We start from the raw sequence: 27,511 nt of genomic DNA on the forward strand, positions 1-27,511 counted from the left end.
TAACTTTGCTCCTTAGTTCCCATATTTCCTCCAGGGATACACTTGATCCCAGCTGCCTATACGTGTCCCTTGCCTCCTTCTTATAACCATATAACCATATAACAATTACAGCACGAGCCAATGCCTCGATTTCTCTCGTCAGTCAAGTTTTATTACGTTTGCCTGCCTTGCCATTCCTTCTCATAGGGACGTACATATCCTGAGCTTTTGTCAACTAAGAACTAGGTGAAAACAAGTTACAGATATTGAGACTCAACATGGGGACTTTGAAGCTGGTACAACGGGTGGGAAAGAGATGGGGAGAGGAGGGGATGATGTCCTGTTTCCTTTCTCATCATTACTTTTTTGCATATCTTTCATTCATCTGTTCTATATCTCTCTCTCTATATCACCATCTATATCTCTCGATTCCCTTTCCCCCGACTCTCAGTCTGCAGAAGTGTCAGATGCTGCCTGACCCACTTAAACCTGGGATATCCATCTGTATGGCTCCATTTCTTCATTTAACTGTATTATGTAGATACGTTTGACCTCCCAACATCATTTCTAATTTTGGTCAATATCATCATTGGTAGTACTTAATCTGCAGAAATGTACAAGATGATGGATGTATAACAATATAATTTGCACCTAAATCTGCTCTAAATCTGCAATGAAACATCCTTTGGAACAGGTGTCGATGGTTTATTACTAGTAACCTGCTGACTGCAGAATTAGAATGAAATCCATACATCTTCCAATTAAAGATCCAAATCTCATACACCAAACACACTGGACTCTGTAAATATGTTGATCGATACATTAACAGCAGCAGGTTGTGACAGTAGGAATGGAACATCTGTTCTGCATTATTAATGTAACTGTTCTATGAAATCTCAGCTCATGATCCAACAATAATGTGCTCAAACATCTATCTAACATATCAATAATCTATCGATGACAGGCTGATTATTGATAAGCAGGGTGAAACATAGCACAGAGATTATATAGTCATATCCACGTAACAATAATCCCTCAGATGTCAATAAAGCTTTCATAAAGGGAGCTCTTTCAAGACAACTCTAAGCTATTTCACTACTGACACCAAGACAGCTCACACTGATCTATTTAAACATACATTGGGACATCCAAGTTCACCTTAAATCAGTTATTTCTTGCACGACTGGCTTGTGACGGCATGTTAACAATATGGGCCATTACAAATCGTTTGTTAGCACTTCAAAAATTAATTTACTAATACATTTGTCGCATAGTTTTAACTTTTAAGATAACAAATCAAAGAAGCTTTTTTTCCTCTTTGCCAAGGTGCATGAGCTCATTCTGCCTGGTGTTTATCGATCCGGTAGGAACAGCAACAAGCTGCTGCCTGGGTAGACCAGTGTGACTCCTATCACGTTACTTCCAGTGAAGCTGAGGAGACACGATCACAGTCTGCCCTGGAGCGGAGGCTGTGCCATTGTTCGGATGAGGTGCGGTGAAGATTGAGCAGGCGGTGCCAGTGATTAGACTCGGGGGCACCTGTGGAGTACTGACCAATGACGATCCGGCCAACAAAATCATTGCTGCTTTTCATGTTGTGACCATAGACTAAATAAAATGAAATAAAACCGTTAGAACTTCAAAACTATAAAGCACTAGGCATAAAGTGTGATAAATGGCTTAGAAAACCAAACTACATTCATGATAGCTGAATGGCAGTAGATGCTGTCGTGAACATTGCCTCTCAGCTGTCATCATTCCTTGCAGGATTTGCCACTGGGGTCAAGGAAAGAGCATTCACGTCTATCGCGGCCCTGTCTCTACCAATCTTTCCACCACCACCAACAAGATGCACAAGAAGCGACAAGGCAGACACCATTGTGTGCAGCTCTGGCTGAACAACTTCTAATCTTGTGTCTGGACTCGATAAGAAGAAGAGGTATTTGCCACTGATACAAATTTAAATTGATCAATGTTCCAATAATACAATTATTTTATCATTAAAACTCGTTAGTAAAGGTTACAGTGACATCATAATGTTCCTGTATCAATCTGTATTAAATAATACAATCTGACCGAGATGTAGCACTTTATAAAACTATTTATAATCTTAAAGACTGCAAACCACAACGAGTCTGAGCTGTAATGTATCGAGCATTCACTAAATCTCCTCATATAAATATTAAGCAATATATTGAGACATTTAAATTATTATTTGATTTATTGTTATCTATCAATACATTTAAAAATGTAAACAAAATCATTTTAGCAAAGCAATATCTATGTTTAACGGACCAAATGCAGAAGGGATTGTATTTCATCACAGTAAATATAATTGTTATTCCCATCAAACCCGTTCACTTCAAACACAATGAGCTGATATTTCAATGGCCTCAAATTGTTATTTCCCTCAATTTTAATCATAAATACTTTGTTCAGTCATAGTCATAGATTAATAGTGTGGAAACAGGCCCTTCGGCCCAACTCGCCTATACTGGCCAACAATGTCCCAGCTACACTAGTCCCAGAGTCACGGAAACAGGCCCTTCGGCCCAACTCGCCCATACTGGCCAACAATGTCCCAGCTACACTGGTCCCATTTGCCAGCGTTTGGTCCATATCCCTCCTAACCTGTCCTATCCATGTTCCTATCCCAGCCTCAACTGCCTCCTCTGGCAGATTGTTCCATACACCCACCACGCTTTGTGTGAAATAATCTTTGTGAGGAAAATAAAATATTAAGTTTGAAAAGTATATGTAAAAATTAAAGGTGAAATATATTCAATTGATTTGTGAAAATGTCTGCCATTTATTCATTAGTTTTCACCAAAATGAAGAAACTGCATTTACTAAATGGTACATAAGATAGACACACAATGCTGGAGTAACTCAGCGGGACAGGCAGCTCCTCTGGAAAGAAGGAATGGGGGACTTTTTGGGTCAAGACCCTTTTTCACACTGATTAGGGATAATCAATGTTAAATTTAAAGTTATGTATGGATTAAAATGGATGTTGAATATAATCTTGTCGTGGCCAAAATGAAAGATTCTAGATAAATGAAATAAATAACATTAAAAAACCTCTGCTGCCCTCAGCAGGTTCAGTTTTGAAGTACAGCGTTTATTCATTTTTTAGATTATTTATAAGATTCAATGGTAACATTGAATTCGACTGAGATGAGAATAAGGTGCAAATACTAAGATATGAAAAGACTGAAGCAAAGCCAGTTGGAAAAATACTCAGTGGAAAAATATTACAAACTAGAGACAAATCCACCCCAACAACATCAGCAGGAAGCAGCTGTGTTCAAGCGGGAACTGCAGATGCTGGAAGATCGAAGATACACAAAATTGCTGGAGAAACTCAGCGGGTGCAGCAGCAACCTTCGCTCCATAGATGCTGCTGCACCCGCTGAGTTTCTCCAGCAATTTTGTGTACCAGCAGGAAGCAGCTGTTCAGTGAAACAGTCCAACTGAAACACATTCATTTCAACTTTGTATTTATTGACTTTTATACCTAATATTCCAGTTGCTAAACAGCCAATAAACTAATTGCTAAGTGTGGTCAGTATAATTATGTTTGGCTTCCACTTTGACCCAAAGATCAGCTCTATGATCTTTGCTTCGAGTGATGAAGAATGTACACACACCGCGTAAAGCATCATCTGAGTCGTACAAATGAGAATCAGGGCAGGCAAGTTGCATTAAGAAACCTCTCTTTCACTTAGTCCACTGACTATTTGATTTCCAAAGAAGATTATTTTACAGTTAAACTTTATCCGTCTATTTTTCAAGAGATTTAGCTCTTAGGGCTAATGGAGCCAAGGGATATGGGGTAAAAGCTGGAACGGGATACTGATTTTGGATGATTAGCAATGATCATAATGAATGGCGGTGCTGGCTCGAAGGGCTGAATGGCCTCCTCCTGCACCTATTGTCTATGTTGCTATGTCTCTATTTGAACAGCTTTTCGTTTATTCTGGTAGCATCTAACAACAAGAAGAAAAACCTTTGCCAATTCAGTTTCCATTTCTGAGCCCGTTTTGTGTATCAACCATTGTCCACGACTGTCTAACACAGTGGTTCCCAACCTTTTTTTGGCCATGCCCCACCTAATCACCTCTAAAATCCTGATGCCCCCCCCCCATGTGGTGATATATAATTCTTATCGTTTAAAAAGTGAACTTCTAAATCCAATTCAATAAATAAGGTTCTCCCATGACCTCGCCCGCTTCGTGCGACGTGCATGAAGAGCGATGGTGCGGTGATTATGTAATAACTACACAATAAAGACCTTTTTTACCCCAAAAAAATTATTTACTCAAAATAACATCTGAAACATAAACTACATATGTTTATCTGATGGAAAATCCAAAAAAATAAAAATCGAAAATTTGGACCAAGACCTCCTCAGTCGCGCCCCTTAACAATCAAATTGCCCCCCTGTGGGGCGTACACCCCACGTTGGGAACCACTGGTCTAACAGCTGCAGGTCCCAGTGAAGCTGCCATTTAAACTATGTTTACATACTCTGTTGTGTTGCAGTGAGTAAGAATTTCATCATTCTATCTGAAACATATGACAATAAAATACTCTTGACTCTCTTGAAATTGAAACTAAGAGTGTGGTGTTAAGTTGCTAAACACTCCTGTGAACTGATCTTCAGTGTAGAGATGAAACCTTGATCAGCCGTGAGTTCTAAAACCATTCTCTGTAGTCTCCTTAGCATTTCAGAACATTGTACATAACACTATGTACCTGCATGAGGTCAGGCAGGTCACCAACAATGGTCACAGATGTAGATTAATATAAATATCCTAAAGGAGAATAGACGGCGTTAAACAGTGTCTTAACCTATGTGGCTGAAGGCATTACTGTAGATCACTGAGATGAGTAGACTGGTGCCGAGATCTTCGAGTGTTACACAGCTAAAGAAGAAGCAGAGAAGAACATAGTGGTAATGGTGAGAGGGGGGGGGGGGGTTAAAAACAAGAATATTTAAATCAGAGCGTGGACTCAAACTGGAGTTGATGTGGGTCATAAACAGGTGGTGAGTGGGACCAGAGTGTGGATCCATCAGTAGAAACATTCTTGCTGCCAGCAACATCACGGGGACAATGAGCTGTGGCCAAGGTCGAGCTGGAATGAGCTCTGGAGGCAGATGTCGTTGATATGTCGGCACTGATATGAGATGCAAACTTCATCTTGGGTTAAATATAACAGCATGGTTGCCAACAATCTGTTGCACGTTTAGCCAAGCAGAGAGGAATTCTCCTCCTGGTGCTCTCATCCTCTGCTCCCATCTTCTCAGCATTCATCACCATTTCAATTCCCTTGAATAAAGTTGTCACCAGCAAAGGAGTGCGGGCTCAAGGTGGTTTCTTGCAGTATGTTTGGAAAAACGAATACAGTGCCAGAATAATCAGCTGTATTATCCTCATCTTCAACATTCCCCAGTCAATCCTCCCTGAAGCAGCTGTTTCATTGATTCCCGTAACTATCAACAAAAGCTTATATTATTAACACAAGAAACATCCCTTGGCACATTGCAGAGACAGTCAGAAGTTGATAACGAGCTAAAGAATTGGAAGTGGTGATTAAAAGTTTAGTCATGGGTGGATTTTCAGGAGTTATATCTTCCATCTCACATGCTGATGGATCTGAGGACAATGTGGGCCAATATATGATGTGGCATGTCGGATTCCAAAACATACACTCTGCTCCGAGCTCCAGCATAGCAAACAATTCCCATGGAAAATGGCCTTGAAATTTCTCTGAAAATGTGTCGCATTCTCACCGTGGGTGCCGTGGGAATTCCCAGCCCAAGACTGCACGTGTCTGAAAAGCATCCAGCTTTGCTGATCTACCTGAAGGTAGCACATGGACAGAAGCAAGAGTCCAACTCACCTCTGGCACCGTCTGCAGGTTCCCTGTGGTCAATCAGTCAATTCAGAAGTTGCAGAACCACAGTGCAAGCAAGCTTCAATCCTCAACTCCCACTGGTACGGGAAAGGTTATAGGGCTCTTAAAGATGGCGGAGTCAGGGCAGGAACAGGGTACACCTGTACCGATTGGGGATGATCAGCCATGATCACATTGAATGGCGGTGCTGGCTCAAAGGGCTGAATGGCCTCCTCCTACACCTATTGTCTATTGTTATTGATGGGATGTCTGTGAATTGGCCAAATAGTCTCCAATTTCACAAGAGAATATATGAGAATCTGATTGTTGAGGAGAATATATGTATGTATGGATTAGGATAGTGGCAGGTTGGGATGTAGTTCAAGACTGTGATGAACAGGGGATGGATTCTGAGGCTGATGGTTCAATCGTGGCAAGATTAGTCTGGAAGAAATTGTGGTTTATAAATGCTGGATACGGGTTAAGTGTCTGGCAGAAACTGAGAGGTGAAGTAGCCGAATAGCAGGGATTTTAAGATGTAGAAATAATGAACTGCAGATGCTGGTTCACAAAGAACGACCCAATGTGCAGGAGTAACTCAACAGGTCAGACAGCATCTCTGGAGAACATGGGGAACGTTTTTGGTCGGGACCTGTCATATGGTCATATGGAATAGAAGTAGATTTAGACCATTCGGCCCATCAAGTCTACTCCATCATTCAATCATGGCTGATCTAGCTCTCCCTCCTAACCCCATTCTCCTGCCTTCTCCCCATAACCTCTGACACCCGCACTAATCAAGAATCTATCTATCTCTGCCTTTTAAATATCCACTGACTTGTCCTCCACAGCCTTCGGTGGCAAAGAATTGCACAGATTCACCACCCTATGACTAAAGAAATTTCTCCTCTTCTCCTTCCTAGAAGAACGTGCTTTAATTCTGAGACTATGACCTCTAGTCCTAGACATTCCCACCAGTGGAAACATCATCTCCCCATCCACTCGATCCAAGCATTTCACTATTCTGTACGTTTCAATGAGGTCCCCCTCATTCTTCTAACCTCCAGCGAGTACAGGCCCAGTGCCGACAAACGCTCATCATATGTTAACCCACTCATTCATGGGATCATTCTTGTAAATATCCTCTCGACCCTCTCCAGAGCCGGCACATCCTTCCTCAGATACGGGGCCCAAAACTGCTCACAATGCTCCAAATGTGGCCAGACCAGCGCCTTATAGAGCCTCAGCATTACATCCCTGTTTTTGTATACAAGCCCATTTGAAGTAAATGCAAACGTTGCATTTGCTTTCTTTACTATCGATTCCACTTGCAGATTAACCTTTTGGGAATCCTGCACCAGCTCCCAAGTCCCTTTGCACCTCCGATTTCTGGATTCTCACCCCATTTATTCCTACAAGCAAAATGCATGATCACACTTTGCTACACTATATTCCATCTGCCACTTCTCTGTCCTCTCTCCCAACCTATCCAAGTCATTCTGCAGAGTCCCTGCTTTCTCTACACTACCTGCTCCTCCAACTATTTTTGTATCATCCGCAAACTTTGCCACAAAGCCTTCAATCCCCTCATCCAAATCATTAATATACAACGTGAATAGTAGCAGCCCCAGCACCGAGCCCTGCGGAACTCCACTAGTCACTGGCAGCCAACCAGATAAAGCCCCCTTTATTGCCACTCTTTGTGTCATCTGCCACCCAGCCAACCTGCTATCCATGTTAGTATCTACCCAGCCAACCTGCTATCCATGCTCGTATCTGCCCAGCCAACCTGCTGTCCATGCTAGTATCTGCCCAGCCAACCTGCTATCCATGTTAGTATCCACCCAGCCAACCTGCTATCCATGCTCGTATCCACCCAGCCAACCTGCTGTCCATGTTAGTATCCACCCAGCCAACCTGCTATCCATGTTAGTATCTACCCAGCCAACCTGCTATCCATGTTAGTATCCATCCAACCAACCTGCTGTCCATGTTGGTATCTGCCCAGCCAACCTGCTATCCATGTTAGTATCCACCCAGCCAACCTGCTATCCATGCTCGTATCTGCCCAGCCAACCTGCTGTCCATGTTAGTATCCATCCAGCCAACCTGCTGTCCATGTTAGTATCCATCCAGCCAACCTGCTGTCCATGTTAGTATCTGCCCAGCCAACCTGCTATCCATGCTCGTATCTGCCCAGCCAACCTGCTATCCATGCTAGTATCTGCCCAGCCAACCTGCTGTCCATGTTAGTATCTGCTGGAGATCTGACTGCAGATTTGTAATACAGTTATAAAACATACACAATATTATAAATACATTGGTCCAGTAATTAGTTCAGGCCAGCCAACAGTTGTAGAGTGATTATTATGTACAGGGCACATAAGGTGAAGGTTTGAAACGTCAGGTGAAGAACCAAGATGGGTTTGAAACTGGCTCTAGCATTTTATTTCAAGGATTGCAGCATGCAGCTTCCTCCTCTAGAGGGAGCCTGTTGACGTCCTTGCCTCCATCACTTGCACTGTGATGACAGGACACCTGTTCACATCAAATAAAGCGGGAGAATGATGATTTGCCCACTGCTCACCTGGAGATTACTCAACACTTGTCCAACAACTGGCAGACCACCTGGAGAATCACCTGGTCAATGGCCACACCTGTGAATGGCCACACCTGTGAATGGCCGCACCTGAATGGCCACACCTGTGAACGGCCACACCTGTGAACGGCCGCACCTGTGAACGGCCGCACCTGTGAATGGCCACACCTGTCAATGGCCACACCTGTGAACGGCCACACCTGTGAATGGCCGCACCTGTCTGTGAATGGCCACACCTGGTCAATGGCCACACCTGTGAATGGCTGAGAATGGCCACCCCTGTGAAGGGCCACACCTGTGAATGGCCACACCTGTGAATGGCCACACCTGTGAATGGCCGCACCTGTGAATGGCCACACCTGTGAACGGCCACACCTGTGAACGGCCACACCTGTGAATGGCCACACCTGTGAATGGCCACACCTGGTCAATGGCCACACCTGGTCAATGGCCACACCTGTGAATGGCCACACCTGTGAACGGCCACACCTGTGAACGGCCACACCTGTGAATGGCCACACCTGTGAATGGCCACACCTGGTGAAATCACTGCACTGTCAAGTGTTAATGATCCAGGTCAACAATCAATGCAAATCATCCAATGACCAGAAATTAAACCCCACCTCAGCAGAAACAAACTGGCCTTTAGCCGTGTGTGAGGCACTAGACAATAGTCAATAGGTGCCGGAGTAGGCCATTCGGCCCCTCGATGGAGGCCGTCCATGGAGGTGGTTAGCATAGTCTGGGTTCTAGAGTTGGAGAGAGGAGTGGCCACAACTACTGAATCAGTGAGGACCAGAGCAGAGGAAGCAGGTCCTTTAAACTCAGACATTACCCATGCTGCCTGACTGGAACGATAGTTACACAAGTGTGAATAAGCACAATTGATATTTTTATCTGCCCTTTGAAATAATGCACGAGACTTTTAAAATCAAATTTGTAAACTGGTCCTGGTGAAACTGTCTGTAGAAGGAATACCTCAGGCACTCAAAACTGGTTTCCATATCAGTTTGTTGAGGCTAATTTAATTGACATAATACAGTTAGTTATTCGAAGCCACAGCAGTGATCTCATTCAGCAGCTCAGAAAGCAAAGAATAATTAATCACAGTCTCTCACCGAGCCGTTCTCCATTTACACCGAGCTGGGCAAGATGTCAAATGTCAAATATAATTCAATAAAAGTGTTTGCCACTTATATAATAATGAAAATGAAATTCAATGTAAACATTAATACTCCCAGATACATTAACCATCTCTTTCCCTTAAACATTAACAGTGTCGGCTGTCTTCTACTACAGGAGATACATTACTTTTATGATATAATTATTTCTTCGAGAGAATAATGTTGAGTGAAGTGCCTTGTAAGAAAAGTGTGAGTCTTTGGCTCGAGAGTCTTCAGTGATGAGACTGAGACATGAGGTGAGGAGGCTGAGACTGAGGCTGAGGTGAGGAGGCTGAGACTGAGGCTGAGGTGAGGAGACTGAGGTGAGGAGGCTGAGGTGAGGAGGCTGAGGCTGAGGTGAGGAGGCTGAGACTGAGGCTGAGGTGAGGAGGCTACACCAAAAGTTGGAGAGAGTGAGACAAAGTGAAGAAATGACAGGTAAGTTGAGTGTGTGAGGTTTGCAGGATGTGGGAGGTTGGGGACACTGATGGTGCCTCTGGCTGCTACAACTGTGGATGTGTCCAGGTTCAGATTCTGAAGGACCGTGTTGGGGCACTGGAGAGGCAACATGATGACCTCAGAATCATCCAGGTAAATGAAAGTTTCCTGGACAGGAACTACAGCGAGATCGTTACACTGAAGATACTGGAAGAGAGAAGGTGGGTGACGATGAAGCTTGGAGTACAGGAGATCCCAGGGGATGTACCTCTTGAAAACAGGTTCACCCTCTTGGATGCTGTCGGGACAGAAGACACTGCCAGTCTGAGCGGCGGACATGTCTGCGAATGAAAACGTGGCGCTAAAGCAAAGACGAAGAGACAAGCAGAGCCGTGGTTGTCGGGGACTCCATAGTGAGAGGTACAGACAGGGGTTTCTGCGGCAACAGGCGGGAGTCAAGGATGGTGTGTTGCCTCCCTGGTGCCAGGGTCCAGGACGTTTCGGGTCAATTGCAGGGCATCCTCAAGGGTGAAGGTGGACAGTCGGAAGTGGCCGTGCATGTCGGCACAAATAACGTCGAGAAGAAGGGGAAAGAGATTCTGCAGCGTGACTTTAGAGAACTCAGAAGAGGCTGAAAAGCAGGACCCCCAGGGAGGTTATCTCCGGTTTGCTTCCAGTTCCTCTTGCTGGTGAGGGTAGGAACAGGGAGATACAGGACCTGAATGTGTGGCTGAGGAGCTGGTGCACGGGGCAGGGATTTAGATTCTTAGACCACTGGGATGTGTTTTGGGGTAAGGGTGAATTGTACAAGAGGGACGGGTTGTACCTTAACAGGCGGGGTGGGGGGGACTAGCATTCTAGCAGGCAGGTTTGCTACTGCTACACGGGTGGGTTTAAGCTGAATGGTGGGGGGGGGGGGGAAACAAACGGGAGATATGATAACGGGAATAATAGAGAAGGTTCAGGAGCAGTTCATTCCAAAGAGGAAGAGAGATTCCAAGGGGAGTAAGGGGCGACCGTGGCTGACAAGGGAAGTCAGGGACAGTATAAAAATAAAAGAGAAGTTTAACATAGCAAAGATGAGAAGGAAGCCAGTGGATTGGGTAACTTTTAAAGAGCAACAGAAGAAAACTAAAAAGACAATACGGGGAGAAAAGATGAGGTACGAAGGTAAGCTAGCCAAGAATATAACCAAGGATAGTAAAAGCTTCTTTAGGTATGTGAAGAGGAAAAAATTAGTTAAAACAAATGTGGGCCCTTTGAAGACAGAAAATGGTTAATTTATTATGGGGAACAAGGAAATGGCAGACAAGTTGAACAAGTACTTTGGATCTGTCTTCACTAAGGAGGACACAAACAATCTCCCTGATATAGTAGTGACCAGATGATCTAGGGTGACAGAGGAACTGAAGGAAACTCACATTAGGCAGGAAATGCTGTTGCATAGACTGATGGGATTGCAGGATGATAAATCCCCAGGGCCTGATGGTCTGCATCCCAGGGAACTCGAGGAGGTGGCTCTAGAAATCGTGGACGCATCGGTGATAATTTTCCAATGTTCTATAGATTCAGGATCAGTTCCTGTGGATTGGAGAGTAGCTAATGTTATCCCACTTTTCAAGAAAGGCGGGAGAGAGAAAACAGGGAATTATAGACCAGTTAGCCTGACATCGGTGGTGGGGAAGATGCTGGAGTCAATTATAAAAGATGAAATAGCGGCACATTTGGATAGCAGTAGCAGGATCGGTCTGATTCAGCATGGATAGAAAATGGTTGGCAGACAGGAAACAAAGAGTAGAGATTAACAGGTCCCTTTCAGAATGGCAGGCAGTGACTAGTGTGGTGCCGTAAGGCTCGGTGCTGGGACCGCAGCTATTTACAATATACATTAATGATTTAGATGAAGGGATTAAAAGTAACTTAAGCAGATTTGCAGCTGACACAAAGCTGGGTGGCATTGTGAACTGTGAGGAGGATGCTATGAGGATGCAGGGTGACTTGGACAGGTTGGGTGAGTGGGCAGATGCATGGCAGATGAAGTTTAATGTGGTTAAATGTGAGGTTATCCACTTTGGTAGCAAAAACAGTTATGCAGATTACTATACAAATGGTGTCGTTGGGAAATGGGGAAGTACAACGGGATCTGGGGGTCCTTGTTCATCAGTTACTGAAAGTAAGCATGCAGGTACAGCAGGCAGTGAAGAAAGCGAATGGCATGTTGGCCTTCATAAGAAGTAGAGTGTAGGAGCAAATAGGTCCTTCTGCAGTTGTACAGGGCCCTGGTGAGACCACACCTAGAGTATTGTGTGCAGTTTTGGACTCCAAATTTGTGGAAGGACATTCTTGCTATTGAGGGAGAATGTATTTAGAGATAAGTCTGAGCTCTTGATCTGCAAATATCCTTTTCCTCAATTAACCAAAGGCTGATCTGGTGTTTTGAAGGTGACGTTGAATCTCAGTGGCAATGTCTGCCTTTGTCTAAAGGTGGCTGCCAGGTTACTGTAAGTGTCAACCGTTTACTGATCCTGCAGTGTAGGTTTATTGTGAATGGGTGCTGTTGTATCACAGGGGTGGGCTAGTGGGACACTAATGCTCTGTTTATCCTTATGCAAATGTATTCCTTTAAAAAACATAATAATTATTTTATTATTACCCAATGTAATGCTACTCCACGTGGATAAGATGATGACAATTTTGTAGTGTGGATACACCATTATCTGAGCTGGGCAACAGCTGGCCACGATGAATAATGTTAGGACCATTGTTTCACAGAGGAGTGATGTGCAGTTCTTGTATCTCATGATAGTGTGCTGGAAACCAAGAACTCTAAATAACCCAACAATAGTACATCTTCATTCTGCTAGAATCATCTACCATGGATACCTACCAAGTCTTTTTAACTTGGAACAAATGTCTGGAGCCTGTTGCTATGTAGAAATGTATTATGTTAAAAGATTCGTTTTGAGAAAAATTATATTTCATTATTATCCCAAACTAACCAACTTGCGTTTTTGCGTAACAATCCTCGATCCCACTGTCAAGAACACAATTGACTTTCATGTCATCTGTGACCTCATTACACAAACTTCCAACAGTTGCATCCTGACCATTAATGTGTAGCAATGTAATGACTCGATTAGTAAGAATCAGCGATGGACTCTGTGTGTACCAACCTGTAAAAACTAAGCTGATATCTTCCAGTTCTTCTGATTGAACCTTGAAGCTGAAAGATTCGTTGTAGAATGGATCTATGGTTCCCTTCATGCACGACGTCCTTTTTGTTTTCATCAGTTTCAGTCCATGAACCAGTTGGACCTTAACAAATGGATCTATCAAAGTTTAACAACAGTCAGAATTTCACACAGCAAAATATAATTAGCTATAGTACATTTTTTGATTTATGATTTTTCCATACTGACTGGAATAAAATATGTTTAAAAATCAAAGCCTCAGCAGATTATGATATTACAGTTATTAATACTGATTCATGAAATTCTTTACCTGACCCTTGGCTCATGTCTGTCTGAAGGAGCTGTTTTGCTCGAATAATCTCCACATTTAGTCTTCCCGCACTTGGTAAATAATTAAGGGAGATCAATATTTCCCCGAGTTCCACTTCACGCTAAAAAGGAAAGGTGTTGAATTAGAATATTTGTGTGAAAGAAAATAAATGCACACTCGTACTAATGGAAAAATAAGAAAACGTTGATATTTCCTGACATTCTCCCACATACTGTCTGCCGAGGGAAGTTGCAACTCTGCAACAGAAATGCAGCAACCAAGTTGTGTCGACACAAGAGCCACATACGAGCATGTGTCAGTGAAGCACATTGAGAGGACGTGTCATCTCAGCTACCGGGGAAAGTCCTCCTGCTCTTCAACAACTGGTGAGCAATGAGAATTTTAACATCTCAGCCAAGAGGGACGGCAGCTCAATGTTCTGCTGTTGCACCTGGAGCAAGACTTCAACTCTTTAATCACTGATATAAAGTCTTACTAAATGAGGCTCAGCTGATTCAAAATCTCTGCAAGATTAGAATTATGAATTTAGAATGGAACCAAACAGCTGGTCAAGTAAACATCTAGAGTTTCCAATGAGCTGAATTTTCTTTAAATGCTATTTTTTATACAAGCACATTTCAAGATTTGACAGTTTTTGGTGTATTTTGGTCATCGTTTCTGGAGTTGTCCTTTGGGGTCTCAATGTCACCCACATGACAGACTTCCAGCTTGCTCCTCAACCACAATCTGTCTGAAGAAGGGTCCTGACCCAAATCATCACCTATCCATGTTCTCCACAGATGCTGCCTGACCCGCTGAGTTACTCCAGCACTCTGTGAAACGTCACCTATCCATGTTCTCCACAGATGCTGCCTGACTCGCTGAGTTACTCCAGCACTCTGTGAAACATCACCTATCCATGTTCTCCACAGATGCTGCCTGACCCGCTGAGTTACTCCAGCACTCTGTGAAACGTCACCTATCCATGTTCTCCATAGATGCTGCCTGACCCACTGAGTTACTCCAGCACTCTGTGAAATGTCACCTATCCATGTTCTCCACAGATGCTGCCTGACCCGCTGAGTTATGGTGCAGCAGCATCTATGGAGCTAAGGAAATAGGCAACGTTTCGAGCCGAAACCCTTCTGGAAATCGGCCCGAAACGTTGCCTATTTCCTTAGCTCCATAGATGCTGCTGCACCCGCTGAGTTACTCGAGCACTCTGTGAAACATCACCTATCCATGTTCTCCACAGATGCTGCCTGACCCGCTGAGTTACTCCAGCACTCTGTGTCTATCTCTCCTCGAGTACAGTTGCCCATAAACCCCATACAGTATCGTGCATCGTTAGCCCATGCCCTGCATCACTTTGTTCTCAGCAGATGGATGATGATGTGTTTATTATCTGTGGTCTCACTGACAGGCTGGTCGTGACCTTTTCCACAAATTAAACAACAAGAACTTGTTTAAATAGCGCCTTTAATGCACCCACATTAAAGAGAAATTGTCCATCTTGATGAAGGTTGGTTAACAAACATTTGACCAAAGAATTTGAAGAAACTCTCCAACGGAACGATGAAAGATGTGAATTCCAGACACAGATCCCAGGTAGATTCTGCTTCTGATGGCCACTGCACAACCATCAACAGCTGGGCTGTCTCATGCAGGTCACCTCATGCTCGCTAATCATGGAGCGATGACAATTGGATTGGTTAAGTATTTGTGCAGCATGGAAGCTGGCCCTTCAGCCATCACAGCCATACTAGCCATCGGAACCCATCCATGCTTGACTCTACTTCTAGTACTTGATCTGTAGCCTCCTATATAATGATGATATGAGAATGTCTGCAGTGTTCTGAGAGTCTTTACCCCCACTACCGTCAGTAATGTGCTCCAGATTTCAACTGTTCTCTGGGTGAAAACAATCTTCCTCAGATTCCTTCTACACCATCTAACCCTTACATCAAGCCTATGCCCTCTGGTCATAGGCACCTCTTTGGGCTTCTCCTTCCAAGGAAAAACTGTCCTGTTCCAAGGTAAGACCATCTCTCCAGCCCGTCCTCAGATCTGAACTGTTCTATCCATCCCTGCATTCTCCTTCCATCCTTCTTCTGGTCCAATGATGAGCATCTAGCTGTGACCTAATTCATTATTTACATAGTCAAAATACAACCTTACTTTAACCAGAGGAGATAGGTTTGAGGTGAGAGGGGTCAGACCCGAGGGAGGGGGGAATATTTTCACATAGTGGTGGGTCTATGGAATGAGCTGCCAGAGGAGGTGGTTGAGACAGGTACTGTCGCAACATTTGAAGGATATTTGGACAGATACATGGATAGGAAAGGTTTAGAGGGAAAACAGTCTGATAGGCCGAGTGTAGATGGGGCACCTTGGTCCATGGACGCGTTAGACCAAAGTGCGTTTCTATGCGGTTTGATTCTATGACTATGGCCTGCCCACATAACCCATGCCCCGTTAATGAAGATGAATATCCTGCACAGGGGACCTTGTATTAAGAGGGAATGGTGTTTCCATAACCTGAAGCCGTACCATCTGTGTTTGTGACAAAAAACACGAGTATAAATAAAATACATTTTGTGAGTTTTTTTCACATAATTTCTGTGAGAGCAAACTCTCTCAGATTTCGAGCAGCGACTTGCAATTCTTTCAGGGTAAATTACCATAACGCAAAAGGATGGAAAGTGGGAATCGCCTGTGGTTTGTGCTGTTGCCTTCAGAGATTCTTGGAATGAGCTCCAATGTGCAATAATCCAGGGTGATGCTGATAGTCCAACCATGTCCTATGTCCCATGTCCCAGCCTTATTATTGCCCCCAATATGCGTCACCTCGCACGTCCCAGGATTAAACTTCATCTGCCATTCCTCTGCCCATCTAACCAACTCATCAACACTATTCTACATTGTTGAATGTCCTCTCACCATCACAAAGACTATTGACTTTCATGTCATCTGTGACTTATTACTCAAACTTCCAACAGTTGCATCCTGGCTGTTAATCTACAGCAATGCAATGTGGTCTGATCATGATCACATCGAATAGCGGTGCTGGCTTGAAGGGCCGAATGGCCTACTCCTGCAACTATTGTCTATTGTCCATTGATTTTGACATGGAAGAGAAGATTGGAGAGAGAACAAAAGTTTGCAAGACCAGAGGAAGCACGATTGCTTAATTTAGACCATTTGGGCCAACAGGTCCATGTTGGTGCTGGAACTCCATGATTCCCTTTCATCTCATCCAGCCAGCACATCCAGTTGGATTTTCCTCATTTGGTTTCCCTTCTAGGATGCAGCCTTAGCTTCAGAATGAAGATCTAACCCCATGATGAGGAAGAAATGGTGAAGGCAGGAAAGAATGCTGCCTTGGACAGCAAGTTACCAACTGAGTGGATGTTTGTGATATGACCGCTCGTCTGTGAGTGTTGGGGCATGTTGGTCAGCATGGGCAAGTTGGCCGAAGGGCCTGTTTGAACATTGTATGACCCTATGATAATATTTCCAAAGTATCTTCTCATTTTGCCATGCTAAGACTTGAGTTCTTTATGTTTAATCTTTTCGTCTGTTATACCTTTGTGTACATGCACTAATTGGAAGGCATACCATAATTTCCTGATTATCGTGTGTCTGGATATGAATGCATAATTGTGCTCTCCTGTGTAATCAAAACATATTTGACGACTAATTACAAGTTTAACAGATTTAATTAACTCTTGTAAGAAACTAATTTAATGAATTATGAGTATTGCTATTTCACTGTAATCAAATTTCACAAAAGGAGCTAAAGAATGTTTCCACTTCTTAGAGAACATTTTATACTAAATAACCAGAGGTGTTTGTTCAAGTAGTTCACTCCTACACCAGCCACTTGAAACTTTACCTCTGTTTCTCTTTCCACAGATGCGACCTAACCTCTTCAGTGTTTCCTCCATTTTCTGGTCTATTTCAGAATCTCAGCATCTGCATTTATTTTTAATTTTCATTTGCTAAAATTATACGAATGACCCTGATGAACAAGGACAGTCAGTGTAAAGCATGGACATTCATTCAGAAATTACCTGAGAGCTTGGAATGAGTGCTTTCCACCAGTGTCCACCCTTCACAAGGTCCACTTCATTTAAGGACATCGCAACTTTTCCAATGACGCAATGGCGTGAAAGCTTATCAAAGTCCACAACTGTTAAAAGCAGAGTTCTCCTCTGAGCTTCTAAGAATGGGATTTCATAGGTGTACCGCTCCTCAAAAACTGGGTTCTGTGTTTTACGTTTAACGCCCGTCTGTCTTGAGTTCTTCTGATCTGGCAAGAGGCACATCTTAACATAAGGATTTGAATGGGCCATATCCTGTCTTGAACCATCATATGTGATTGGGGGAGCAAGATCCTTGGCTTCAATCACTCTGACGATCAGGTGGTTGTGCAGGAGGTCATACTGGGTGCTGAAGTGAAGCATGCCCAGCTGGTATTTGGACAGGATTTCTTCATCAGTCAGAGAGTCCATATCGTCACTGCTTGAATCGACAGAATACAGCCTGGGCTCAAATTTCTGAAAATAGTCCTCGGACACAGGCTTCCTGAATACTTTTGGTTGCACTATTTCCTTCTTAGATCCAATTGCCCAAAACTCAATGGGTTTGATGTCAAGCAGAGGAGAACTTGGACGTCTGATGGGCTCGAGATCTGGAAAATCAGAAACACAAACAAGCAAAACAGGCAGTGTGAAAGAAAATCAAATTATTGTAACTGACTTGAAGGGCCGAATGGCCTACTCCTGCACCTATTGTCTATTGACTGGCTCAGACCAGAGGAGCACGGCACTATTACAACACACGCTCAGAGGTTTACAAACATCATGCACATGGCCCTTAGATCTCACCACAAACGCCTGAGACATCTGGAACACAACAGCTTGATCATAACTGCTGGGCACTTACACCTCACTGAACATAACTGCGTGGTCGTTATATTAACTCCCTGCCATCAGAATAAGCAATGATCAATCACTTGGAAGTGTCTTGAGAGCAATCAGTGTTACGGTCAAAGGAATACACCATCGTGAATGAAGGGCCTGATCAGATAAATGCTGGGAACTATAGGCCGGGAGCTTAACATCTGTAGTTGGAAAGTTACTGGAGTATTCTGAGGGATAGGTTGTACAGGCATTTAGATGGATAGTGGCTGATTAGGGATAGTCAGCATGGTTTTGTATGTGGAAGGTCGCGTCTCACAAATCTGCTAGAGTTTTTTGAAGACATGACCATAAAGGTGAATGAGGGCAGAGCTGTAGATGTTGTGTACATGGACTTCAACAAAGCATTTGACAAGGTTCTGTATAGTAGGCTGCTCTGGAAGGTTAGATTGCATTGGATCCAAGGAGAGATTGCTGAATGGATAGCAAATTGGCTTCATGGAAGGAAGCAGAGGGTGATGGTGGAAAGTTGCTTCTCGGACTGGAGGCCTGTGACTAGTGGTGTGCCTCAGGGTTCAGTGCTGGGCCCGTTACTGTTTGTCATCTATATCAATTATTTGGATGAGAACATACAGGGCAAGATTAGCAAGTTTGCTGATGATACAGAAGTGTGTGGTTTTGCAGATAGTGAAGATAATTGTGAAAAATTGCAGCAGGATCTTGCTCAATTGGCCATGTGGGCGGAGGAATGGTTGATGGATTTAATATTTTGGGAAGTCTAACAAGGGCAGGACCTACACAGTGAATGGTCGGACTCTGGGGAGTGTTGTAGAGCTGAGGAATCTAGTAGTACAGGTGTATGGTTCCTTGAAGATGGAGTCGCAGGTAGATAGGATGGTCAAAAAAGCTTTTGGCACATTGTCAGAGTATAGAAGTTGGGAGATCATGTTGCAGTTGTATAAGACATTGGTGACGCTGCATTTAGAGTGCTGTGTCCACAACATTTTCCCGAATGTTTTCCCCTTCTGTGATAAATGTTTATCTCAAGAAGCAACTATAGCACAATCCTTCGTCTCCTGCATAAAACTCCATAAATTTTGGAAAGAAATCTTTGAAATCTTCCCAAAACTATTTAAAATAAAATTGGACCCCAACATAGAATTGATTATGTTCGGAACAATGGAAGCCTGCTCTGAGCTAACTTCATTTCAAAGTCGTTTCCTTAACTATGGCTTGATAATGGCAAAAAAACTAATACTCAAATTTTGGAAAAATGCACCCGTCCCAACGCTTAAAATGTGGATCACAAGCATGTCTGAGACGGTACATCGAAGATATGAGATTCGTCCTAGCAGGAAAACCAGAGCAATTCCTGGTTGCCAGGACTAGAGGGTGTGAGCTATAGGGAGAGGTTGAGCAGGCTGGGACTCCATGGAGCGCAGGAGGATGAGGGGCGATCTTATAGAGGTGGATAAAACCATGAGGAATAGATCTGATAAATGCACGGGGTCTCTTGCCTAGAGTAGATGAATCGAGGACCAGAGGATATACGTTCAAGGTGAAGGGGAAAAGATTTAATAGGAATATGATGGGTAACCTTTTCACACAAAGGGTGGTGGGTGTATGGAACGAGCTGCCGGAGGAGGTAGTTGAGGCTGGGACTAGCCCAACGTTTAAGAAATAATTAGACAGGTACATGGATAGGACAGGTTTGGAAGGATATGGACCAAACATGGGCAGGTGGGACTAGTGTAGCTGGGACATGTTAGCTGGTGTGGGCAAGTTGGGCCGAAGGGCCTGTATCATTGTATCATTCTATGACTATGACATATTACATCTATTCCTGAACAGAAAACTAATAATTATTTTGATGCAGATGTGATCTCTTCATACAGGTGCACGTGACTGCAAAGGCAGGGTCCCAGACATGGAGACATAGCCCAGTTAGTACATGTACAAGATTTTGATCATGCACTATATCAAAGATCAGTGCTGAGGTGGCTGACCATGGCATGAAAAAGCCTGGCCTGAGGAAGGGAAGGCATGGAGCTGTGGGGATTGTGAAATCACATTGGGGCAAAGATGTAATGGATGGGATGAGAATTACAATAGATCATGGTGGCGCATGTCACATGTGGAGGGGGTCACATGTGGAGGGGGTCACATGTGGGGATGTCACGTGTGGGGTGTGTGTGACTGAAGTGTCACGTGTGTTTGGAGTCTGGAGCCACTGTGTAAAGAGGCTGACATTGCATCATCACTGAATACACACAGGCTCCTTCCTGGGTGAGTGCGGAGATGTCCCACTCTGACCCACGGGCGGTCGGGTGGAAGATGAGTTTCCCTGGATGATAGTATCTGTTTGGAGGGTGATGGACTTGGCATTTCCAACCTGAAGGCAGAATTCCTTCTGCTGATTATTGTTCCAGGGCTCTTGTATGAAAATGTAAATCCAGATAAAAGTTGAAGATTTGGCTGGGATGACATCAAACCCAGATAACCTATGAGCACTCAGATATGAGAACTAAAGCAGGTGAGGCCATTCAGCCCATCAGACCTGCTGCCCCAGATCATGGCCGATCTGACCACAACCTCGTCTCAGATTCCTGCCTAAACACATCACCCCTTTGCCCCGTTTCTTACCAAGAAACGACGACTGCATGGAGGATAGCAAAGGACTTCTGCTGCTCTTTGAGGGAGAAAGTTCCCTCTCACAATCCATGGAGAGAGGAAATAATCACTTCACTGTTTCATTGTTAAACATTGATGCTTTGTTCTAGATTCTCCGCTTTGTTCTAGATTCTCCGCTTTGTTCTAGACTCTCCTCCTTGTTCTAGATTCTCCGCTTTGTTCTAGATTCCCCACCTTGTTCTAGATTCACCTCTCTGTTCTAGATTCTCCTCTCTGTTCTAGATTCTCCTCTTTGCTCTAGATTCTCCTCTTTGTTCTAGATTCTCCTCTCTGTTCTAGATTCTCCTCTTTGTTCTAGATTCTCATCTTTGTTCTAGATTCTCCTCTCTGTTCTAGATTCTCCTCTTTGCTCTAGATTCTCCTCTTTGTTCTAGATTCACCTCTCTGTTCTAGATTCTCCTCCTTGTTCTAGATTCTCATCTTTGTTCTAGATTCTCCTCCTTGTTCTAGATTCTCATCTTTGTTCTAGATTCTCCTCCTTGTTCTAGATTCTCATCTTTGTTCTAGATTCTCCTCGTCACATCCTCTCCAGGACCCGTCAGAATCTTACACATTTCCACCGTCCAACTCCAGTGAACATACACACAGCCTCTCCCAGCCCTCCCTCACAAGGCAATCCACTGACCAGCCCAAAGTCCAGTCGCCTCCTCCAGCCTTGGGAATACCCACTGTGTTTCTCACTTGAAGAGAAGACTCAACACTTTAATTAGCATTCATGTCACCAGCAGAACAATAAGATTCTTACTTGCTGCAGCTTAACAGGCCCAATAATGTGATAACACCATTAGATAATCAATAATATAAAATTATCAGTAATACCAGGTAACCAGACCAATGTACGCAGTCAGTAGACCATTGCTGAGGTGATGGTTGTACAGTAGCCACCGTGTGTCTGGTGAAGCTGGCTGACCAACGTCTGTAACAGTAATGCTCTAAAGATTCCTCAGTCTTACTTGAAATCCTCCTGGCGAGGCTGTAGGTAGACGGTGATGTGGATGAGGAACTCTTTCTGTCGGGTGAGATCCCCAAGCAAGGTGGTGGAGGATCACTGCTCATGTTCTCCATGTCTGTTTCCTGATCGTTGCTGCGATCACTTACTCTGTTTCAGTAAAAGAAGAACACTTTATATTCCCAGGGTGGGAGATTGCAACCTTCACGTGGTCCACTCTGTGTCGACTAATGCAATTAACCCGACGTGCATGTGGATTGATCTACAAGTTTAGGTTGTGAACACTTTATATTTCTGCCACATTTGTGTCATTCTGTTCCTCTCCCAACATTTTCCATCAAAGTTGCTTTTTCACCAATATTTTCTTTGACTGCTAAACTCATTCTGACCTAATGCAACATGTTTATAAGTACAGCAACTACAAATGATAGCCTTCTTTAGACATTATGCAGTAAAACTGGCAATCTAGTAAAATGAAACTTGGTGGGGGTGGAACAGCAGACATTCTGGAGTCTTGGATGATTCTTGATTAGTACAATAGACAATAGACAATAGGTGCAGGAGTCGGCCATTTGGCCCTTCGAGCCAGCACTGCCATTCAATGTGATCATGGCTGATCATCCCCAATCAGTACCCCCGTTCCTGCCTTCTCACCACATCCCCTGTGTGTGCAACTCATGAAAGTATCCAGAGAACCGGCCTCCAGATAATTCCACAGACTTTCCTTTCCTCTCCAAAGATGACACTTCTCCTGAAGTACTGACATCACCAATTTTTTCACAAGTTCTCCAATCAGATTTCCACACCTGCCAGTGGATAACCTTATAGAAACTTACAAAATTCTTAAGGGGTTGGACAGGCTAGATGCAGGAAGATTGTTCCCGATGTTGGGGAAGTCCAGAACACAGTTTACAGTTTAAGGATAAGGGGGGAAATCTTTTAGGACCGAGATGAGGAAAACATTTTTCACACAGAGAGTGGTGAATCTCTGGAATTCTCTGCCACAGAATGTAGTTGAGGCCAGTTCATTGGCTATATTTAAGAGGGAGTTAGATGTGGCCCTTGTGGCTAAAGGGATCAAGAGGTATGGAGAGAAGGCAGGTACAGGATACTGAGTTGGATGATCAGCCATGATCATATTGAATGGCGGTGCAGGCTCGAAGGGCCGAATGGCGTACTCCTGCACCTATTTTCTATGTTTCTATGTTAACCTCTAATCAGAGCCACAGTGTAAAGATCTCTCATTTGAAGAATTCTCATGATCTTATCGATTGGTGGAGCAGATGCAAGGGACTACATTTCTTACTCCTCTTCCTACTTCGTGTCATGGAGTCATACAGCTTGACAATGCTGACCAAAACTGTATGTCGTTGTCACTTGCGGGCGGAGCACCAAGGCAAATTCCTTGTATGTGAATACTTGGCCAATAAACTTATTCATTCATTCACAATGCTGACCAAAATGCCCCATCTGAGCTAATCCCAGTTGCAATCCTCCTGTCCTCCAGCACATCTACACCTATTGCCACTATCCCTACAAACACTGCGATGCATTTGCTAGGCTTTGAGTCACTCCGTTACTGGCTGTGGGTATTGTACCTTGTGCACTGGCCTCTCTCCCATCCTGCACCTCACCCAGCCGTCTCTTCTCATCTGCATTGATCATCTTTCCATGATTGCAAAATTATTTCATTATGAAAGGCTACACGTTTATTTTTAAAGTGAAACTTGTAACTTTCAATGAAATATTATTATCGCTTGTGAATAAAACTGGACATAAGACTAACTTGTACCTCATTATATGTGACACATGCAGACCCATAAAGAACATATTTTCCAGCATCTGCAGTTCTTTCTTAAACATCCAGTCAAGAACATTGTATTTATTTATCAACGACATGAATTGATGAAGTTGTGCTCGATTTTTTAAACTTGCTGCTGGAACACATTACGTCAGTGGTGACCTGGTTATTGTTTGAACATGACTGACTATCTAGAAGGTAGAACATATTCTCACTCTGTGCCAGTGTGGGCAAACATGTCCCAGAATCACACCGGCAGCCAGGACTTTGACAGTTCCTTCGGTGAATCAAACACGAGGGGAAATCAATTCCTCGCGCATTTGATCGTGTCACTGGGTGAACTTTCAGTCGCTTCTGCTCTGCTGCCCAATTCAATGTGCAACTAACAGTAACAATGGTATTACAATAATAAATACCATTATCTCGCTGGACACATTCGAGCGGCTGGTGGGTGAACAGCGAGGTGATTACATCCAGTGATGGTGCAGCCTTGCCGCCTCGGCTCGGCTCAGGGGGGGGGGGGGGGGGGGGGGGGGGGGGGAGAGTGAGGGTGGGGGTGAGCACAGGCCGGGAACGGTGTGGGTTCATGTCCCGGGGGTGGAGATGGAGGCGATACCACGACACGGGCGTGTGTGTGGAACGGATGCCGCCGCCGCCAGACAAATTCTACCCAACACTTACTGCACAACATGTAGAAACGAACAAATGGTTTATGCCAAAGACAGACACAAGTGTCGGGGTGGGTCAAGCAGCATCTCTGGAGAAACGGGACACTTGTTCAGACTTCAGTCTCCACCGAAGCTGCCTGACCTGCTGGTCACTCCAGCACTCTGTGTCTGTGTCGACACCAGTAGCAAGACTGCGCTGACAGATGGTGGTCAGTTTAAATGGGACTTACAGCCATGGCGGAGTCTGTGCGGGGAAAGGTCCCAATATTTCCACCTCGTCCTCGCTGGGCTGACAACAGCTATTCTGACAGCATTTCCTGCAGCTCCACCGGAACAGCAGAAAGTCGGATATTCTGGACAGAAAGCCCTGTTTGTTGCAATAAACAGATGGAATCGGCTGTTGCAGCGGCTCCACTCGCCCCTCGTGTGTGTGTGTATGTTACATATGTGTCTGTGTGTATTTATATATATATGTATGTATGTGTATATACATGTGTCTGGGAGCGGCTCCACTCACCCCTCTTCCTCACCGGCGCCATCGCTATCCCGGGGCCCGACACCCGCGTCACCGCAGCTCCCCAACAACCCCTGTGTGTGTGTGTAAGTGTAAGTGTGTATGTGAGAATGTGTGAGTACGTGTGTATGTGTGTGTAAGTGCGTGTGTGTAAGTGTGTGTGTGTAAGTGTGTGTGTAAGTGTGTGTGTGTATAAGTGTGTAAGTGTGTGTAAGTGTGTGTGTGTGTAAGTGTGTGTGTGTAAGTGTGTGTGTAAGTGTGTGTATATGTGAGAATGTGTGAGTACGTGTGTATGTGTGTGTAAGTGTGTGTGTGTAAGTGTGTGTGTAAGTGTGTGTGTGTAAGTGTGTGTGTAAGTGTGTGTGTGTAAGTGTGTAAGTGTGTGTGTGTATAAGTGTGTGTGTGTAAATGTGTGTGTGTGTGTGTGTGTGTGTAAGTGTGTGTGTGTGTGTGTGTGTGTAAGTGTGTGTGTGTAAGTGTGTGTGTGTGTGTGTGTGTATGTGTGTGTGTGTGTGTGTGTGTGTGTCAGTGTGTGTGTAAGTGTGTGTGTGTATAAGTGTGTGTGTGGAGGTCGGCAACACTCACCTGGTTTATTGGTTCCAACTGCCCTTTTACAGCAGCGGAGGGAGGAAACAGAAATGAATCAGTTTAGCGCCGTATAACAAACATTCTCCTAGTTATGTGACAAGTAGCGTGAGAATATCAGGCAATCTGAGAGCGGCAAATAGACACAAGATGCTGGAGTAACTCAGCGGGACAGGGGCAGCATCTCTGGAGAGATGGAATGGGTGACGTTTCGGGTTGAGACCCTTCCTCAGAGCGGTACATGATGGTGAGATGCCAGACAAGCTGCTGCCGCCAGTGCTCCGGGCCACTGGATCTCTGGATCTCCGGGCCACTGGATCTCTGGATCTCCGGGCCACTGGATCTCTGGATCTCCGGGCCACTGGATCACTGGATCACTGGATCTCCGGGCCACTGGATCACTGGATCTCCGGGCCACTGGATCACTGGATCTCCGGGCCACTGGATCACTGGATCTCCGGGCCACTGGATCACTGGATCTCCGGGCCACTGGATCACTGGATCTCCGGGCCACTGGATCTCCGGGCCACTGGATCACTGGATCTCCGGGACACTGGATCACTGGATCTCCGCGCCACTGGATCACTGGATCTCCGGGACACTGGATCTCCGGGCCACTGGATCACCGGGCCACTGGATCACTGGATCTCCGGGCCACTGGATCACTGGATCTCCGGGCCACTGGATCTCTGGATCTCCGGGCCACTGGATCTCTGGATCTCCGGGCCACTGGATCACTGGATCTCCGGGTCACTGGTCTTTCCTCGTAATTAGCTGGAGTCGTCACCATGGAAACCACGGCCATCTCTGACGCAGCTCCGCCAGTCCCACTGCTCAAAGATATTGACAGGGCAAAGCGAGGCACTAACAATTGTCAAAGCAGCTTCTGTGAGACAGCAACAGTTGTTTGTACGGACAGCAAAAGCTGCAGCGTTAAATCATGGCCGGGCGCTGCGTTTAACGACGGGGGTCGGAATCAATGTGTTTGTGAAGAAGCGGCTCCCCCAGCTCACCTGGACAAGTGTCGGAGATAACATTCCCTCAATTCCCCTCCCCTCTACCCCGCTCCCCCCCCCCCCCCTCTACCCCCCTCCCCCCCCCCCCCCCCCCCCCCCCCCTCTACCCCCCCTATACCCCCCCCCCCCGCGCTACCCCGCTCCGTGGATCCACTCCCGCCACGTTAACTCCAGCACTTTGACAAACAGCCGCCGTTTCTCAGTCACCGGTTCCCGGTGTCGCCGCCTCCACACCTACCTGTACATACGCCATCTTCCTCAGCGTCTCACCACTTGGCACCAGGTCCTGCGCATGGCGCCTCCCGCCCCGCTCTCGGGAAGACGTGACTTGTGTGAGTGATAGTAGCGGCCATTCCCAACTCACTTTCAGATTCTTCAGCCGCCTTCCCGTTAATGCCTTGAGCGGCCGCTCCCCCGTCTACCCGGGTCTACCCCCGTCTACCCGGGTCTACCCCCGTCTACCCGGGTCTACCCCTATCTACCCCGTCTACCCGGGTCTACCCGGGTCTACCCCCGTCTTCCCCGTCTACCCGGGTCTACCCGGGTCTACCCCCGTCTACCCGGGTCTACCCCTATCTACCCCGTCTACCCGGGTCTACCCCCGGGTCTACCCTATCTACCCCGTACTACCCGGGTCTCTACCCCTATCTACCCCCGTCTACCCGGGTCTACCCCTGTCTACCCCGTCTACCCGGGTCTACCCCCGTCTACCCGGGTCTACCCCTATCTACCCCGTCTACCCGGGTCTACCCACGTCTACCCGGGTCTATCCCTATCTACCCCG

The 27,511-nt window shown here is 45.2% G+C and overlaps 1 protein-coding gene across 2 annotated transcripts; it reads right to left on the bottom strand.

The window, feature by feature from the left end:
- Nucleotides 1–671: 671 nt before the first annotated feature.
- On the bottom strand, nt 672–27,204 carry syt17 (synaptotagmin XVII). 2 transcript variants are annotated; one of them, XM_055650937.1, is made up of 8 exons: nt 26,966–27,204; nt 25,712–25,729; nt 24,843–24,979; nt 22,148–22,293; nt 17,655–18,274; nt 13,582–13,702; nt 13,254–13,409; nt 672–1,587 (listed from the first exon to the last, which is right to left on the bottom strand). In XM_055650937.1, the coding sequence occupies exons 1-8, from the start codon at nt 26,978–26,980 to the stop codon at nt 1,391–1,393; spliced, it is 1,410 nt and encodes a 469-aa protein (XP_055506912.1). In that variant the 5' UTR covers nt 26,981–27,204; the 3' UTR covers nt 672–1,390. The 2 variants fall into 2 exon arrangements, with proteins under 2 accessions (XP_055506912.1, XP_055506913.1); XM_055650938.1 differs by lacking the exon at nt 672–1,587 and adding an exon at nt 11,483–11,661.
- Nucleotides 27,205–27,511: the final 307 nt, after the last annotated feature.

This window comes from Leucoraja erinacea, chromosome 20 (genome assembly GCF_028641065.1).
Source record: "Leucoraja erinacea ecotype New England chromosome 20, Leri_hhj_1, whole genome shotgun sequence".
NCBI classification, from domain to species: domain Eukaryota; kingdom Metazoa; phylum Chordata; class Chondrichthyes; order Rajiformes; family Rajidae; genus Leucoraja; species Leucoraja erinaceus.

Bases quoted from the DNA above. Each gene is read 5' to 3' on its own strand.
- syt17 (XM_055650937.1), bottom strand. The intron at 18,275-22,147 runs GTAAGACTGAGG...CTGATTTTCCAG, and splicing joins CCTCGCCAGGAGGATTTCAA to ATCTCGAGCCCATCAGACGT. The intron at 13,410-13,581 runs GTAAAGAATTTC...AAACTTTGATAG, and splicing joins AGACATGAGCCAAGGGTCAG to ATCCATTTGTTAAGGTCCAA.